This window comes from Ursus arctos, unplaced genomic scaffold (assembly GCF_023065955.2).
Source record: "Ursus arctos isolate Adak ecotype North America unplaced genomic scaffold, UrsArc2.0 scaffold_34, whole genome shotgun sequence".
NCBI classification, from domain to species: domain Eukaryota; kingdom Metazoa; phylum Chordata; class Mammalia; order Carnivora; family Ursidae; genus Ursus; species Ursus arctos.
The window spans coordinates 23647792-23664001 of NW_026623030.1; the positions used below are offsets into that span (position 1 = coordinate 23647792).

General features: G+C 48.2%; 2 protein-coding genes across 2 annotated transcripts in view; one reads left to right on the forward strand and one right to left on the reverse strand.

Annotated features, from left to right (window-relative positions):
* Positions 1–102, reverse strand: part of IFT81 (intraflagellar transport 81) — a 205843-nt gene extending 205741 nt beyond the window's left edge. The window contains exon 1 of the mRNA XM_057305815.1: positions 5–102. The gene's annotated coding sequence lies outside the window, so the exon portion shown is untranslated. The remainder of the gene's footprint in view (positions 1–4) is intronic.
* Positions 6–16162, forward strand: P2RX4 (purinergic receptor P2X 4). The gene is made up of 12 exons (XM_026514857.4): positions 6–201; positions 3648–3795; positions 6869–6940; positions 7041–7113; positions 7558–7654; positions 11384–11464; positions 11567–11708; positions 11810–11946; positions 14211–14304; positions 14446–14511; positions 14850–14945; positions 15634–16162. The coding sequence occupies exons 1-12, from the start codon at positions 68–70 to the stop codon at positions 15658–15660; spliced, it is 1167 nt and encodes a 388-aa protein (XP_026370642.1). The 5' UTR covers positions 6–67; the 3' UTR covers positions 15661–16162.
* Positions 16163–16210: the final 48 nt, after the last annotated feature.

A 16210-nucleotide genomic window follows, 5' to 3' on the forward strand; every position in this document is an offset into this window, starting at 1 on the left:
GTACCAGGCGGCGGGACGGGCGGCCGGGCGCAGAGCGCGGAGCTGGGCGGCGCGGCGGCAGTGGGCCATGGCGGGCTGCTGCGCGGCGCTGGCCGCCTTCCTGTTCGAGTACGACACGCCGCGCATCGTGCTCATCCGCAGCCGTAAAGTGGGGCTCATGAACCGGGCCGTGCAGCTGCTAATCCTGGCCTACGTCATCGGGTGAGCGCGGCCGCGGGCGCTGTCCCCGAGGGGTTCGGGGGTCCGGAGTGTCGCGACGGCCGGGAACTCCCTTTCTGGATCCCGGCCGTGCACCTGCTGCTCCTGCCCAGGTCACCGGGCGAGCCCCGCGGGCGGCCCCCAGGCGCAGTCCCAGGAGCGGCGACCCGAGGCGGGTGACATACGCCTCCCGGGATCCTGGCTCCCGGAGGGCCGGGCGGTGGGCCGGGCTCTGGGGCAGGAGACTGCCTTGTGTACTGTGTTTTTTCAGGGCAAAGCCTGGCTAGACCTTCATCCTCACCCTTCGTGCTTCTTGTTCCCTGAGTTGCTCTTTGCTGTCCTTTGGCTGTGGGGGGGCTTTGCCCTTAACGTTTCAAAATTTGCACTTCACTTCCCATTCTGATGATCTGCTGACAGAAACCAAGGCTTGGACTTGCCATTTGGCCAGTGGCTTCCTGTCCTTTCTTTTAAGTATCATGTGGCAACCCAAGATGATGAAGAGGTCACACTCTAAAAAGCATTTACAGTTTACTTCGTTTTGTGGAGTTGTTAGGGTTTTTTGTGTAGGTACCTTCCTTCGCTTCATCATTCCCCATGCTGCCCTCTTACACGTCTATATGTCCTGCCACCTTCTGTCCCCTCACCAAGTGCTTAATTTTAATTGAGTGCACCCGTTACAATTGAGTGACACTCAAGAGAAGAGATAGAAATTAACTGGGCCCATTTTCAAGGTCCACCTGGGGTGTTAAAGGTGTCTACAGCTGCTGAGCTGACAGATGTTATCTGCTCTGGCATTCCTTTTCTTAAAAGGCCTAATGCTGTGGTCCCTAGCTGCACATTAGAACCTTGGGGAATCTTTTAAAAATACTGATTGCAGACTCCCAGCCCCAGACCTTCCGATCTAATTACTATGGAGTATGACTGACTCCCCAAGTGATTCTGATGGGGAGCAGTTTGAGAACCAGTGTCCTAGTGTTTCCTAAACCTCCATGATCATCAAAGACTCACCTGAGGAATTGTATAAAAGTAACAAATCCTCCACCCTAGGGTGGGGCTTGGACTGTTAACACTGTCCACGGGAATTCACATGATCAGGCAGGTATGGCCTCTAACAGCTATCAGCAGTGAGTTCTGACAGGATTCAGTGAAATAGCTTCCCACATATGGGCTGTCCATCAGAACCACCTGGCCCACTCCCAGGTTTGGATTTAGTGAGTCTCATTAAGTACCACCACCAACTCCTTGCCCTCCAGTGATTGTGATGCACCCTTAAATTTTGAGACCTGCTACTAGCTGGTTAACAACTCACATTGCTGGATTGGACCAGAAGCATTTAGAATGAAGAGCTCTCAACTTTTTCCTCTTGGCTTTTGATACTAGGGGGAGGATTAGTTTAACTCTAACTTAGGGTATCTGTAAAGTTCTAGACTACGGGAAGGGTCTATAGCTGCACTGTATGATATAGTAACCACCAGTCACCTGTGGCCATTGAGCTCTTGAAATGTACCTACCCCAAATCAAGATGTGTGCTATCACCATAACATACACACTGGATTTCAAAAACATAGTGCAAAACAACCAAAAAAGTAAAATATCACATTAATACATCTTGCATTGATAACATGTTAAAATATTTTAGACATACTGGTTAACATAAAATCTATCACTAAAATTAATTTTACCTATTTTTCTTTTCACTTTTTAACATGACTACCAGAAAGTACATTACATAAGTGGCTTGTGTTACATTTCCGCTGGGCAGCACAGCTTTCTAGGGTTCCTGGAGTGTTTGCTACCTTGATCATAAGAATCTCTAAAGCAGTAAATGCTTTGCTTTTATCCATCTTCCTGTGATCAAAACTGACTCAAGATCTGAACTAAGGGCTCTTTCTTCCTCTTTCTTTCGCTTGCTTGCTTGCTTGCTTTCTAACTCATCTCTTAGCTTCCTGATCCAGTTCATCTTAGACTAAACATGCATTTCTCAATTATCTAATTTTGTTATCTGTCATATGATGAGGAAATAGTTAACCATATAGTGATTCCTGTAAAACCATGTGTCTCTGCTTTAGCAACACACCGTACACTATGGTAAAATAATAGTAACCTTCCTTCCCTAAGTTTCTGTGTGCCTGAATAGAATTAAATCAAAGCTTATATTGCAGCTAAATTCCTAGAACCCCTGAAGAAAAGGACTTATTTGGGGAAAAGCCTGTCTTTAGAATAGACAGTGAATATGGGGACTGCTCAGACCAGACAAACCCATAAATAACCAAAACCAGTGATTTTTTTTTTAAGTCTCAGCAGCTAGGGCTTATAAGGAGAGGAGAAGGATGCTAGCATTCCTTGTTTCTAGAAATAATAACAATGACAATAGTCAGTGGTAGGTGTTTAATAACAGTTCTGGCGGGAAGGAGTTCTGATTTGTAGCATTGGCCAATTTCCGTGGTGTAAATACTCCCATCATGGCCAATTTCAGCCTATGATGGCAACACAAACATTGTTCTAAACATCTGATATGCAAAACTCATTTAACCTCGCAACTATCCTGTGAAATCCTATTATCATTCCCATCTTATTGATGGGAAAAACTGAGGTATAGAGAAGTTAAGCAACTTGGCCAAAGTTATGCCTGATGAATGGTGCAGCTGAGAAATGAACCGTGATCGCTGGCTTCAGTTTGTGTTCCAGTGTTCTAACCACTATGCGCTAATGCCTTTAGATTTTTAATTTTTCAGACTGGTTGTAATGCCCCCAATTCTTCCCAGAGAAGAGAAGCATACATGTGACCTGAATTCTTGGAGAAAAAGTAAGAAACTAGTATAAAAAGTTCCTTGAACAGAGATTCTCTTTTCTAGAGGGAGTAAAGCATACAAGGCAAGAAAAGAGGCTTCAGAGGCAAAAAAGACTTGAGTTCAAATTCTGACTTTGTCATTCACTAGCTGTGTGACCTTGGGCAAGTGACTTAACCTCTCTGTGTCTCAGTTTCCGCCTCTGTAAAACTAGAGAATAATAATGATATCCGCCTTATAAAGTGGTCAGGATTAAATTCGTTAATATAGAGAGAGAGCTTAGAGCAGTACCTGGCACCTGAAAACACTCAAATGGTAACTATTATAATTTTTATCATCTCTGAGTAATTCTGCAGGTCATAGTGCGTTGAAAGTGCTCAAATATCTATTAAAGACAGCATTCATTGAGTACTTTGTGCTGATCACTATGCTAAGCGCTTTACCTGCGTCATCTCATTTATCTCCCACAAATCACCCTGTGGTTTAGGTTATACACCCATTTTGCAGAAGTGGAAATGGAGCCCCCCCCCAAGCAGTTTTGCAAAGTCATGTAATTAGTGAATGTTATACTGTCAGCCTTTGGCTATCAGAACCTCCCAAGCATCAGTTCAAATTCACCGAATCCTAATGGCAATTTAAGGGGCCTGTTTTATTTTGTAGGTGGGTGTTTGTGTGGGAAAAAGGCTACCAGGAAACCGATTCTGTGGTCAGCTCAGTTACTACCAAAGCCAAAGGCGTGACTGTAACCAACACTTCTACACTTGGATTCCGGGTCTGGGATGTGGCAGATTATGTGATTCCAGCTCAGGTATGCCTCCCACCATGGCTTCTAACACCAAAAGCTTCTGATTTGCTGCTTCCCCTTTACTGACTTTGCATTCTTGATTCACGATTGGCAGAGTTCTAACATCACCGAGGCCCAGATTAATTTTCTTAGTCCAAGAAAGCAGTGCAGAAGGATTTCTTTCTGCCTTAAGATCTAATAAACAATATTCAACCAGCCATGGTCCTTCAGCTTTAAATCATGGATGACTTAAACACCGACAAGTCTGTCTCAAGCCCCGATAGGTGGAAAAGCAAGTATTTTAAATCTTGGGAAAAATTCAGGTGGAAATATTGCCTTTCCATATTTTGTATGTGCTTTATTGTTCTAAACCCACAAGGTGAATCTTTTCAGATAGTGTAAAAAGTTGATCAGTAATTGGAGACCAAAGCCAAACCGGAAGGTAACAGACATACCTGCATAGGATTTTATCAGGAACAAAGGAGAAGGGAAGAAAGTGTGTGATACAGCATCCTAGTATCCAGGCTGTTAATCCACGAAGCTCCAAGTTAAATATCGACTCTCTTTAGCCATGGTAACGGCTGTGGTCCACATATCCCTCCAAATGGCTTCTGTGCTGGGGTAGCTAAATCTCTCTCAGCTCAGAGCTTGGCTGGGGAAAAACCAGGACTTCAGAAACTCTGTCTTTCTTCAAGTATGTTTGTTTTCCCTCTGCCTTCTCAAGAGAAGGAAGAGAAGGGTTTTGCGGGGTGCCTAGAGGGAAGACTGAGTGAATGAGCAATGAAGGTCAAATGGAACAGGGGATTCATAGTTTGCTGGAGGTGGCTGGTCCTGTTGGCACACACCTGTGTCAACAGAGAGACCACCGCTTCCTGTGAAGCCATGGCCTTGTCCTGGCAAGCTCCGGAGCCATCACACTCAGCCTGTTCCCTGGGACCAAGGAAAAGTGTGGGCCCACTGCTTCTGCCCGTCAGTGGAAAGGACCAGGCAGCAGGTCTGCCTTCCAGCTCAGCTCCCGCCTGGGGCCTTCGTGAGCTCCATAGGGTTCCCTTCATGAGCTTTCACAATGGCCTCCTGCTTCTCCACAAGTGGAACTCAAACATCTGTTTGCACCACTTCCACTTGGCTCATCTCCAGACTGAAGTTTCCCTAAGCTTAAAATAGAGATGAAATAGGAAACAAAAAGTAAACCCTATTGAATTGTTCACACCTATCTCGGGAGCCGCAGGAGCAGCCATCTGTAACACCACGTGAGCCGCATGTCTCTGTAGGAGCACTGAGGACCCTGACAGGGGTGCCAGGAGAGACTCAGGCATCGTGCCACATCCTCAGGCCTCCTTTTGGGGTCATTTCCTTGTCTCCCAACATGGCTTGTTCTAGGCCTTTCTCTGGAAGATGCCAGCTATTCCCAGATCTTCCACCACCTCGTCAGACGGGGGGGTGGAGGTGTCTACAGACACTTTGATCCCTGAGTTACCCTGATCCCCCAGATGGCTCCCAGTGCTGACTCCACTCTTCCTGGGAGTCTGAAATGCTGAGAGAAAGCTTCTGGCATTTCATTTTAGAATGCCAGTGCTCAGTGAGGGGGAGGTCCAGCTAGAATTTGGGGGCATCTTTGTCTTTTACTCCTGATCTTGGAAGGTCCTTAGCAACCAATTCTTTGTCTCATCCCCAGTGAATTGCCCTCCAGAAACTTTAAATCAACCATTTGGCACCTTCCTAGGAGGAGAAAACAGAACATTCTCAAAGGGAGAAGCATCAGTTACTGACCCTGACTGGGTCTTCTCTAGAATGTTTTATTAATTTAATAGCAGTTAGGAAAGAAAACCAGCCAAATTTGGGACTTTGGTGGCCTTGTGTTTTCGTACCTCTGAGGTAACCTGGTTGGCGCAGGATGTTTTGCACACCCGTTGGCTCTTTTCCCTCAATAAGCCGAGCTTTATTAAGGAAACGCCTCAGGTGATAGACATTTCTTTTTCCACTGAGGTGAAATTCATATGTCATAATATTAACTATTTCAGATTGAAAAATTCCGTGGCATTTAGTACATTCACGATATTATGCAATGATCACCTCCTCCTAGTTCCAGAACATTTTCATTACCCTAAGAGGAAACCCCATACTCATTAGGCAGTCGCTCCTCATCCCACCCTCTGGCTCACCCCCACCTCCAGGGCAACCACTCATCCACTTTCTGTCTCTATGGAAACTTCATAACCACAGAATCATGCGATATGTGGCCTTTTGCGTCTGGCTTCTTCGACTTAGCGTCATATTTTTGAGGTTCGTCCATGTTGCAACGTGTGTTAGGGCTCCACTCCTTTTTATGGCTGGGTCATATTCCATTGTAAGTACACACACAGGTATAGACAAACACAATCTGTTTATCCATTCATGTGTCAATAGACATTTGGGTTGTTTCCACCTTTGGGTCACTATCAATAATGCCGCCATGAACGTATGCAAACAGCAGGCCCCGCCCCACCCCGTAGCCACAGTTTCAGTTACCCGTGGCCAACTGCAGTCCAGAAATAGATGATCCTCCTCCTGACATATCCTCAGATCAGTAGTAGCCCAACGCTACGTCACAATGCTCACATCCCTTGCCTCCCTTCACCTCATCACATAGGCATTTTATCATCACATGAAGAAGGGGGAGCACAGCACAATAAGGTATTTGGAGAGAGAGAGGCTACATTCACATAACCATTATGGCATATTATTATAATTGTTCTATTTTGGCATCAGTTATTGTTGTTAATCTCCTACTGTGTCTAATTTGTAATTTAACTTTATCACAGGTATGTACGTCTCAGAAAAGACATAGTGTCTATAGGGTCGGGTACTATCTGCAGTTTCAAGCATCCCCTGGAGATAAGGGGGAACTATGGTACAAGTATTTATTTGAATCCTGTCTTCAGTTAGGTTATACACTCTCAGAGAACAAGAGATCAAAAGATCATTTTTTAAATTGTTTTCTGCCTGGCATATGGGAAAAGCGAAAGGTATTGTCCTATTAAAAGAATGACTGGCATTCTTCGTGGCTTGGCTTGATTCCTCTGACGGTAACAGGGCGATGCCGTCTCCCCCTCTGCAGGAGGAAAACTCCCTCTTCATCATGACCAACATGATCATCACCATGAACCAGACCCAGGGCTTCTGTCCTGAGGTAGGCAGCTTCTTGGGGAAGAGCCTTGGGCTTCAGGCCCCTCTCGTCGGCACTTGACTGATCACATGGAATTCGTTTTCACTCTTTCTTCTTTTTCCAGCTTCCAGATAAGACCACTGTGTGTAAATCAGACGCCAACTGTGTTGCTGGCTCTTCAGGCACCCACAGCAACGGTATGAGCGTGTGGCTGTGACCCCACGGTAGACACTGAGCCTGGGGGAGGGCAGCCCCTGACCAGATTGCCTCCCCTGTGGGACGTCTCTCATAGAGAAATCTTCAGGACAGAGAAATCCCCCACATTCCCCAATTCTTTCACGTGACCCTGAGTGAGCCTGCTGTTCAGAGTAGGGTCCTGGGATCTTCTTGACATTCAGCTGTCACCTGTGCCCCAGAAGCCATCCCAGATCTTGCCCTCTGTTGTGGCTTGGCATCGCCCTAACCCTGCTCTTGGACTCAGGAAACTATTTTCCTCTCATTTCTGGAAACTGTATAAATCCCAGAATTGGAATAGGTCAGGATTGATTGCACAGGACGCTGTGATGTTTCTTCCGCTCTCTACCTTGCAAAAGTAGAAAATAAGAGACCCCTGCAGACCTGGGTCCCCCTTGCCCCCACAGGAATTGCAACAGGAAGATGCGTGCTATTCAATGGGACTGTAAAGACGTGCGAGGTGGCAGCCTGGTGCCCAGTGGAGGATGACACACACGTGCCCAAGTGAGTACTGCCCGAGGAAAGATGGCAGGGGAGTTAAGCCTGGTGTGTTGTGCTCTTGGTGTCTGTGTGGAGTGAGGCCACCCCAGGGCGGGGACCACAGGCAATCATCAGAGGCAAGGTGGGCCACAGCATTTGTCACTTGTGATAGGAGTACAGATGGTTTATTTCTATGTCTGGACTCTGTCAGTTGCAGGTAACTCCAGGAAGCAGTTCTCAGTGCCGTGCCCAGGACACACACATAGCAGGGGCTGTTTATTGTTCCACTAACTATGAAGAGCCTAGCACAACTAGGCCTGGGGCTCAAAGGACAGCTTCAGAGTCTCCACATTTTGACTCTGCTTCCGCCCATAATGGCTTCGTTTGCAGGACCCATGGTTTAGGGCCAGGAGGCAGCTCCCGGCTTACATTTCCCCCAAGGCTTCCAGCCCAGTTGTCCATAGAGGTTCTAGATCTGTCCATCATCACATCTTCAGCCACATCCCTCAGCCCATCACTGTAGCTGGGGCATGTATTTTGCTTATCAGCTCAGGCCTGGGTCCCCTGCCCACTTCTGGAGCTAGGGTGGCGTCAGTCCCGCCCAAAGAACACAGCCGGAGAGTAGGGAGGTATGGCTTCCAAAGGAAATTGGGGGTTCTGTTACCAGAAAAGAAGGGAACAGAGGCTGGGCCAGAAAGTAATTAATGTCCACTGAAGTGTGTTATATAAAGTAGAGCAGGCTCAGGGTCGCCTGAGAATAACATTCTTCCCAGTAGTAATTTCTCTGCTAGACTGGGTGGGGTTAGAAGTAATGCTCTCAGAATTGCTTGCAACTCCAGCGTTCCTTACCCAGAGTTCAGACTGAGGCCTGGATGAGGCCAGGGGCGCAGGGAGCCACATGAACCCCATCTCAGGTGTGCTGCAACAGAATGGATGAGAACCTCTGGTTTCAAGATTGCTGAGGGCAGCCGCTCAAGCTAGGGAAGGAAACACTAAAAGAAAAGGAATCTAGCATTTTTGAGGTGGAAAGGGTCTTACAGAGCTATGTGCCCTAACATCAGTGCCACTGGCCATGGGTGGCTATTGATCACTCGAAATGTGTCTGGATCCAAAGAAAATGCTCTGTGTAAAATGCACCCCATGTCCAAAGACATTATGGGGATGGGGCTATATATATATATATATATACATATATAATATTATATTATATTTATATTATATTTACCTGGTGAAGTAATATTTCAGATATATTGGGTTATTATGCAAAAGTTAATTTCACTTGTTTCTTTTCGCTTTTTTTTTTTTTTTTTTGAGGGAGAGCGAGAGCAGGAGGGAGGGGGAGGGGCCACACTGAGCAGGGACCCCAACTCAGGGCTGGATCCCAGGACCTTGGGATCATGACCTCAGCTGAAGCCAGACACTTAACTGACTGAGCCACCCAGGAGCCCCTTCTTTTTATTTTTTAATGTGACTACTAGCAACTTGGAATTACAAGGTGGTTTGTATTTATGTCTCAGTATATTTTCATTGGACAGCACAGTTATAGATTTAATCCAGTGGAAAGTTATTTTTTTTTTTAAGATTTACTTGTTTACTTTAGACAGAGAGAGCACAGGGGGAAGGGGCAGAGGGAGAGGGAAAGAGTGTCCCAAGCAGACTCTGCTTTGGGCTCCATCTCACAACCCCGAGATCATGACCTGAGCTGAAATCAAGAGTTGGATGCTTAACCAACTGTGCCACCCAGGCGCCCCCAGTGGAAGGTGATTTTTAAGGGTACAGCGATACATAAAATAACATGAGTCACATGGAAAGGTAGTCCCATGTCCGTTCATATTCAGCTTCTAAGCTTATTTATACCAAGGAGGAAATCCTGGTTTGGGGTGTCTCTTGTCACATGCGGATTTCCATTTCTCACAAAGAATAATCCCCAGATTCAGCACCTTGGGCAAACAGTAATATTAACTACAATGTTTAGTAATATTGTTTTGATTTGATTATATTTATTTGAACAGTGACCTCTGACTGGGGGCCAATGATATCTCCTATGGTCATGATGGAAAGTTTCATTTCAAAATGAATGTCAGTTTGAAAAATGAATTGATCCTAAAAGGGGAAACAACCCAAATGTCCATCAACAGAGAAAAACAGATTTCAGTGCATCCACACAAGGGAATGTGACTCAGGCATAAATAAAGAATGAAGTGTTACACACTATCACATGGATGGACCTGGAAAACGGGGTGCTAAGTGAAAGAGGACAGACACAAAAGGCCACATACTGTATGATTCCATTTATCTGAAAGGTCCAGAATAGACAAATCTGGAGAAACAAAAGTAGATGCGTGGTTCCCAAAGGCTGGGGGGGAAGGGAGAATAGATAGCTACTGTTAAATGGGCACAAAGTTTCCTTTGGGGATGATGGAAATATTCTAGAACCAGGTGGTGGAGATGGTCGCACATCCTGAATGTGTTTAATGGCCCTGAATTATACACTTTAAAATGGTTAATTTTATGTTATGTGAATTCACCTTTTTTTTAAAACGGTGAGTCAGTCTTGAAAGTATTGCATATGAGGGTCACCTGGCTGGCTCAGGGGGTAGAGCGTGCAACTCTTGATCTCAGAGTTATGAGTTTGAGCCCCACATTGGGTAGTAGAGATTACTTTAAAACAAAATCTTTTTTAAGGGCCGCTGGGTGGCTCAGTCGGTTGGGCACCTGCCTTCGGCTCGGGTCGTGGTCCCAAGGTCCTGGGATGGAGCCCTGCATTGGGCTTCCTGTTCATCGGGGAGCCTGCTTCTCCCTCTCCCCCTGCTTGTGCTCTCTCTCTCTCTCAAATAAATAAAATTTAGAAAAAAAATAAAATCTTTTTTAAAAAAAGTTTTGCATATGAGGTAGACAGATGTGGGGGGGAAGTTATAGGGAATGACAGTAGTTCGAAAAACCCTAATATAATGCATCCCTCCGGATACAGGGATGAGGGGATCTGAAGCCCCGGGAAAAGTGCCTTCGTCAAGGCCTTTCTTGTCATCAGCAGTGACAGGTTCGTCTCTCTTTGCTGTGTGGCCTTGCTTCTGTCTCAGGGTCGAGAAGGCTGTTCATACTGTTTATAAACTCAAAAGATTCCACCTGGATCAGGGGAGCTCCCCCCCCCACACACACACAGAGGGGTCTGCCTACAGCACTGGATTCTCCTGTAGAAACCCACCAAAAAAAAGTGGGGGTCCCCTGGGAGACAGATTCGACTTGTACTATCAGCCCAGAGCTGACGTGGCACCTCAGACTGGAGGCTGTGCGCCAATAGCCAACAGACACGTGATTTTTATGTACTTTGGAGATGAGGTCAGGATCCACCCTGTGGGTGAATTTACCTTTGCTTTGACTTGTAAAACCAGATCTGTTGAGCATTCCCCTGAGAACGCCTGAGGGAGGCGAGCTCTGAAACCCCACAGCTTCAGGCTGAATAATTTCCGGGGCAGCCGCTAGGCCTTGCCCCTGCTTAGCTATTCCTCCAGCTCTTAAATTCCCACAGCTTCGGCAAGAGGCAGCAGAGGAAGAAATGGAAAGGCTTCATTTCCTCTGCTGACCTCGTGTTTATGCAGAGGAGAGTAGAAAATGCTTGGGATGTTTCACATTTTTTCTTGACAAAATGACATTGTAAGACACATGTGCACGTGCTTTTTAAAAATATTACCTAAAGATGTGAATATAGGTGTACGTGTACTTTTATTAACAATACGTTACGATTTTTTTCAGACCTGCTTTTTTAAAGGCTGCGGAAAACTTCACTCTTTTGGTTAAGAACAACATCTGGTACCCCAAATTTAATTTCAGCAAGTAAGTGGTGGCCAGCCATGTGAGTTCCCCAGCGTTCTAGAACGACTTCTGGCTCTTCTTTGAGGTCTTCCTCGCTTCATTTCTGCCTCCTCCTGATTTTAGGAGGAATATTCTTCCCAACATCACCACTACCTACCTCAAATCGTGCATTTATGATGCTGTAACAGATCCCTTCTGCCCCATATTCCGTCTTGGCAAAATAGTGGAGAGAGCAGGGCACAGCTTCCAGGACATGGCCATCGAGGTAGGCACGGGCCCCTGGCTTCTCTGACACAGTCTTCAACACACCACATTCTAGAAGGGGCCCCGAGGAAAGCTTGCTCTGTCTCTGCTCACAACCCACAGGGAGGCATTATGGGCATCCAGATCAACTGGGACTGCAACCTGGACAGAACCTCCTCCCTCTGCCTGCCCAGGTATTCCTTCCGCCGCCTGGATACCCGGGATGTGGACCACAATGTGTCCCCCGGCTACAATTTCAGGTAGGTGTGAGCTTGGGCCCCGGTTCTCTTGTGTGGGGGTGGGGGCGGCGGTGGCTGGATCACTCCCCAGTGGGGGCATCCCTGCCCATTAAAGACCAGCACTTGCTCAACCCCCCAAGGGCAGGTGGGAAGGCTATGTGCCAGGGATGTGTTCAAGCAGATCTTTGTACCTGTGGTATCTTGGCCCTTGAGAGCCTCCTGTGCCCCTTCTTACTTTCAGAAATCATGTTGAGACAATTTGCAGCGCAGCCAAGAGAGGCTGGCTGCTTGAGTTCCCTGGGGCCAGCCTCACCTAGGACCTCTGCCCACTGATTTTGAGGAGTGGGTGAGCTTGTGATCCTCTGGTCCAAAAACTTCTGGGGCCTGACCCAGGAATTAGTTTCTCAAAGACCAGGTCTGCCCCTGGAATCTCCAGCGTACAGGGGATACAGGTTTAAGCGTCAGGAAAGGCTTTCACTATTTCGCTGCTAGAAGTACCATATATTAGTGTCCTGGGGCTGCCGTAACTAATTACCACAAAGTGGGTGGCTTTAAACAACAGGAAGTTACTCTCTCACAGATCTGGAAGCCAGAGGCCTAAAATCAAGGTGTCAGCAAGGCCAGCCACCTTCTTTGCCTCTTCCAGGTTCTGGTGGCTCCCAGTGATGCTCGGCGTTCCTTGGCTTATAGACCCATCGCTCCCGTCTCTGCCACCCTTGTCACATGGCCTTCTTCCCTTTGGACACATCTCTGTGTGTCCCCTCCTTAGAGGACACCAGTCATATGGAATCCGCGCCCACACTAACCCAGTACGAGCTCATCTTAACTCGTTCTGTCTGCAAAAACCCTGTTTCCCTACTTCCATTTCGCATTCACAGGTTCCAGGTGGCTACAAATCTTGGGTGACATGTTCAACCCAGGAGAGCCAGTCATCTGGGAAGGACCAAGGGACCAGGGTCAGGTTTGCCACTTCCTTGAGGCAGCTAAACCTTAGCTAGGTACATTTTCGTGGGTGCTCTGTGGTCTCTTACACGCGTTCTGCCACTCTTAAACAAAGCAGCCCTACCGGGGCCCTGCAAGGAAGTCTGAGATGCTTTTGCGTTGCACTTGTCTCCCTCTAGTGGTGACGTGTAACAATCAAAGACACGTGGGATCATAGAACTGTCCGGAATTGCAGTCGGCTATCATTTTGAACCATCTGGCACAGTGATACCAGGGCAGATATTTGAATTTTTTTCCTAGGAAAGAAATTAGATTTGTGTTGCTCGATCTTTACTGTTACACAGTTCTAGAAACCACTGTGGAAAACCTCAAGCTTGGCTCAGAACCTCGGGACAGAGAGAAGCTGATGGTAGCCCTCACCGGAAGGACACCCATCCCCCTGACCTCCACTAGCATCAGGCCCCACCCGAATTCCCCAGATCTGACCAGGACATGGGGGTTGTGGGCCAGACCGCTCATGGACCAAGAGTTCAGGCTTCTATGAACCAATGTCTATATAACACAAGCAGATTGGATCATGTTTAGTCTAGTCATGAAGTTGTAGGACTACCACAATTTTAGAACATTTTCATCACCTCAGTGAGAAACCCCATACCCTTCAGCTATCACCTCTGTCCTCCCATCTACCTCAGTCCCCGCCAACAACCATCTACTTCCTGTCTCTCTGGACTTGCATATAAATGGAATCACACACTGTGTGGTCTTCTGTGACTGGCTTCTTTCACTCAATATCGTGGGTTTTTTTGAGGTTCATCCATATTGTAGCATTTATCGTTACTTTATCTCATCACGGCCAAGTAGTATTCCATTGTGTGGATATACCACATTTTATGTATTCATTTATCTGTCAGTGAGTCAGTGGTTCTTTAAAAAAATGTCCAATGCTGATTCTGTGAGCTTTGTGGAATTTCATGGCCGGCTCCATGCCCCTCCCACAAGGCTAGGGTTTTCTGCTGGCTGGCCACATTCTTTTAGTGTCCAGGATCTCCTTGAGGCAGGCAGGTGACTCAGCTGTGATACAGAGCATATCCAGAGTGAGAGGTTCCGGCTCAGCCATAGGAGGCAACAGTTCTTCTGGTGCCCCGTGGGCCCTGGCACCCTCCTGTCCGCAGCCCAGCCCTCATGCTGTGTGACCCACAATGGCCGGGAGAGGTCTCGAGACGCTCAGGTGCCGTCCATCCAGCAGGCAGTGTAATCCTCCCACCCAGGACCCAGAGAGTGGATCTGGCATCTGTCTGTCCCTGCCCTGTGCCTTCTGCCTCTCACCTGTCCTCCTTCCCTAGGTTTGCCAAGTACTTCAGTGACCTGACTGGTGCTGAGCGCCGCACGCTCATCAAGGCCTATGGCATCCGCTTCGACATCATAGTATTTGGAAAGGTAGCCTGGCCGCCCACTCCTCTCAGGGCTCTGGTTCAGACCCAGGCTTCTGGGTTGGCCAGAGACAAGGGGCCCTCTCCCCACCTTTTATCTGCTCGTGCCCTCTACTGCAGTTTTTTCTTTTTCCCCTGTCATTTGTAGGCTGGGAAATTTGACATCATCCCCACCATGATCAACATCGGCTCCGGGCTGGCGCTCTTAGGGGTGGTGAGTGACTTAGACTGCTCCTTCACCCCCGGGCCTGGGGCCCTCCTCCGCAGTAGTTAGCACAGCGAGGTGAGATCCTCCATTGGCACCTTGGTTCTTCCCCTTGACCCTAACTGGTTTCTAGAATCGACCCTCTAGGCTTGTTGCCCTTGCCCCCAGCCCCACCTCACCTTCCCTTCTCCAAGACCACAGCCCTTGGGGCCTTGCCTTCTCCAGCAAGGTGGAGACTTTCCTTGCCTTTCCTTGAAAGATTCCAGGCTTTGTGGGAAGGGGCATGCACAGAATAACAGGGCCTAAAGCACCCTGGCTCATTCTCTCTCACCCTGTGCCACACTCAGGCGACAGTGCTATGTGATGTCATAGTCCTCTACTGCATGAAGAAAAGATACTACTACCGGGAGAAGAAATACAAGTACGTGGAGGATTATGAGCAGGTAGGCCACCTCCTGAACTCCAGAAGGCGGCAAGGTCCAAGCACCTTGCGTCCTGCACCTCTTTCTTGTACCAGTGGTGAGCACCCGGAGTACGGGGCCGTCCGGGGAAGGCCCTAGTGCAAAGGTGGTGCTACTTGGGCACGTGGTCAACCCAGGCGGTCGCGCACCGCTCCTTCTCTGCTCCACTTCTAGACCATCACTCTTTAAAATCTAGCCTCGGGACACCTGGGTGGCTCAGTTGGTTAAGCATCTGCCTCCAGCTCAGGTCACGATCTCAGGGTGCTGGGATTGAGCCCCGCATCGGGCTCTCTGCTCAGCGGGGGTGGGGAGGTCTGCTCTCCCTCTCCCCCTGCTTGTGCACGTGCATGCTCTCGCTCTCAAATAAACAAAATCTTAAAAAAAAAATCTAGCCTCATTTTAATTAGTGACATCTCAGGTTAGTTACGATGATGAGTATTAGGACAAAACCCCACGCTACTCAAACTTGCCTCACATAGCAAGAGGGGTTGGGTGCCATGCTTTAAGGCCCCCTGCATGAGGACTAACCTGAGTATGTTCAGTTGTGAAGGGCTGCCCAGAAGGCCCGACTCTCACCCACCCCAAATGGACCAGACTTACCTGTGGGCAGCACGTGGTGCGTGTAGTTTCTCCATAAGCATATCAACGATAAGCGTATCATTCTTTGCAGGGTCTTGGCGGTGAGATGGACCAGTGATGCTTCCTCCACACCTGGGCTCCCCATGGCCCTCATCAGAGCACAGCCAAGAGGGAGAAAAGGCTGCCATGTCACTTCAGAGAAGGTTCGATTCTGACTCCATCTCCACCGCACAAGAACTTCATGGTCGCCCAGCTGCTTTGTGTAGGATGGGCATAGTAAACCACCCTGCAGCTTGGGGGTGTTGGGGCAACCTCTGGCCCAAGGGCGCTGGTGCTCCTGCCACTGCAGGCCTGGCGCCTCGTCCAGGGCCGGCCTTCCTCAGGGGCTCCCAGCTCCAGCTCCCTGTGAGACAGGCCCAGCTGAGGCCCCGCAGCTCTGGTCAAGCACTTTATGAGGGACGGGCGGACAGCTGGGCGTGATCGCCGGACCTTTAGCACGTGGGGCTGCACCTGGGCTGCGGTTTCTCTTCCCCATCCGTGCTGCCACGAGACAGCGTGTGTCCTTTGAGAAGAGGCATGTTGAGGTGGTCAAGGACCAAACATTAAAACAATTTGCTCCATCTTTGTGTGGTTTCATAGCACGAACTAGAACTTTCCTCCCTTCCCTT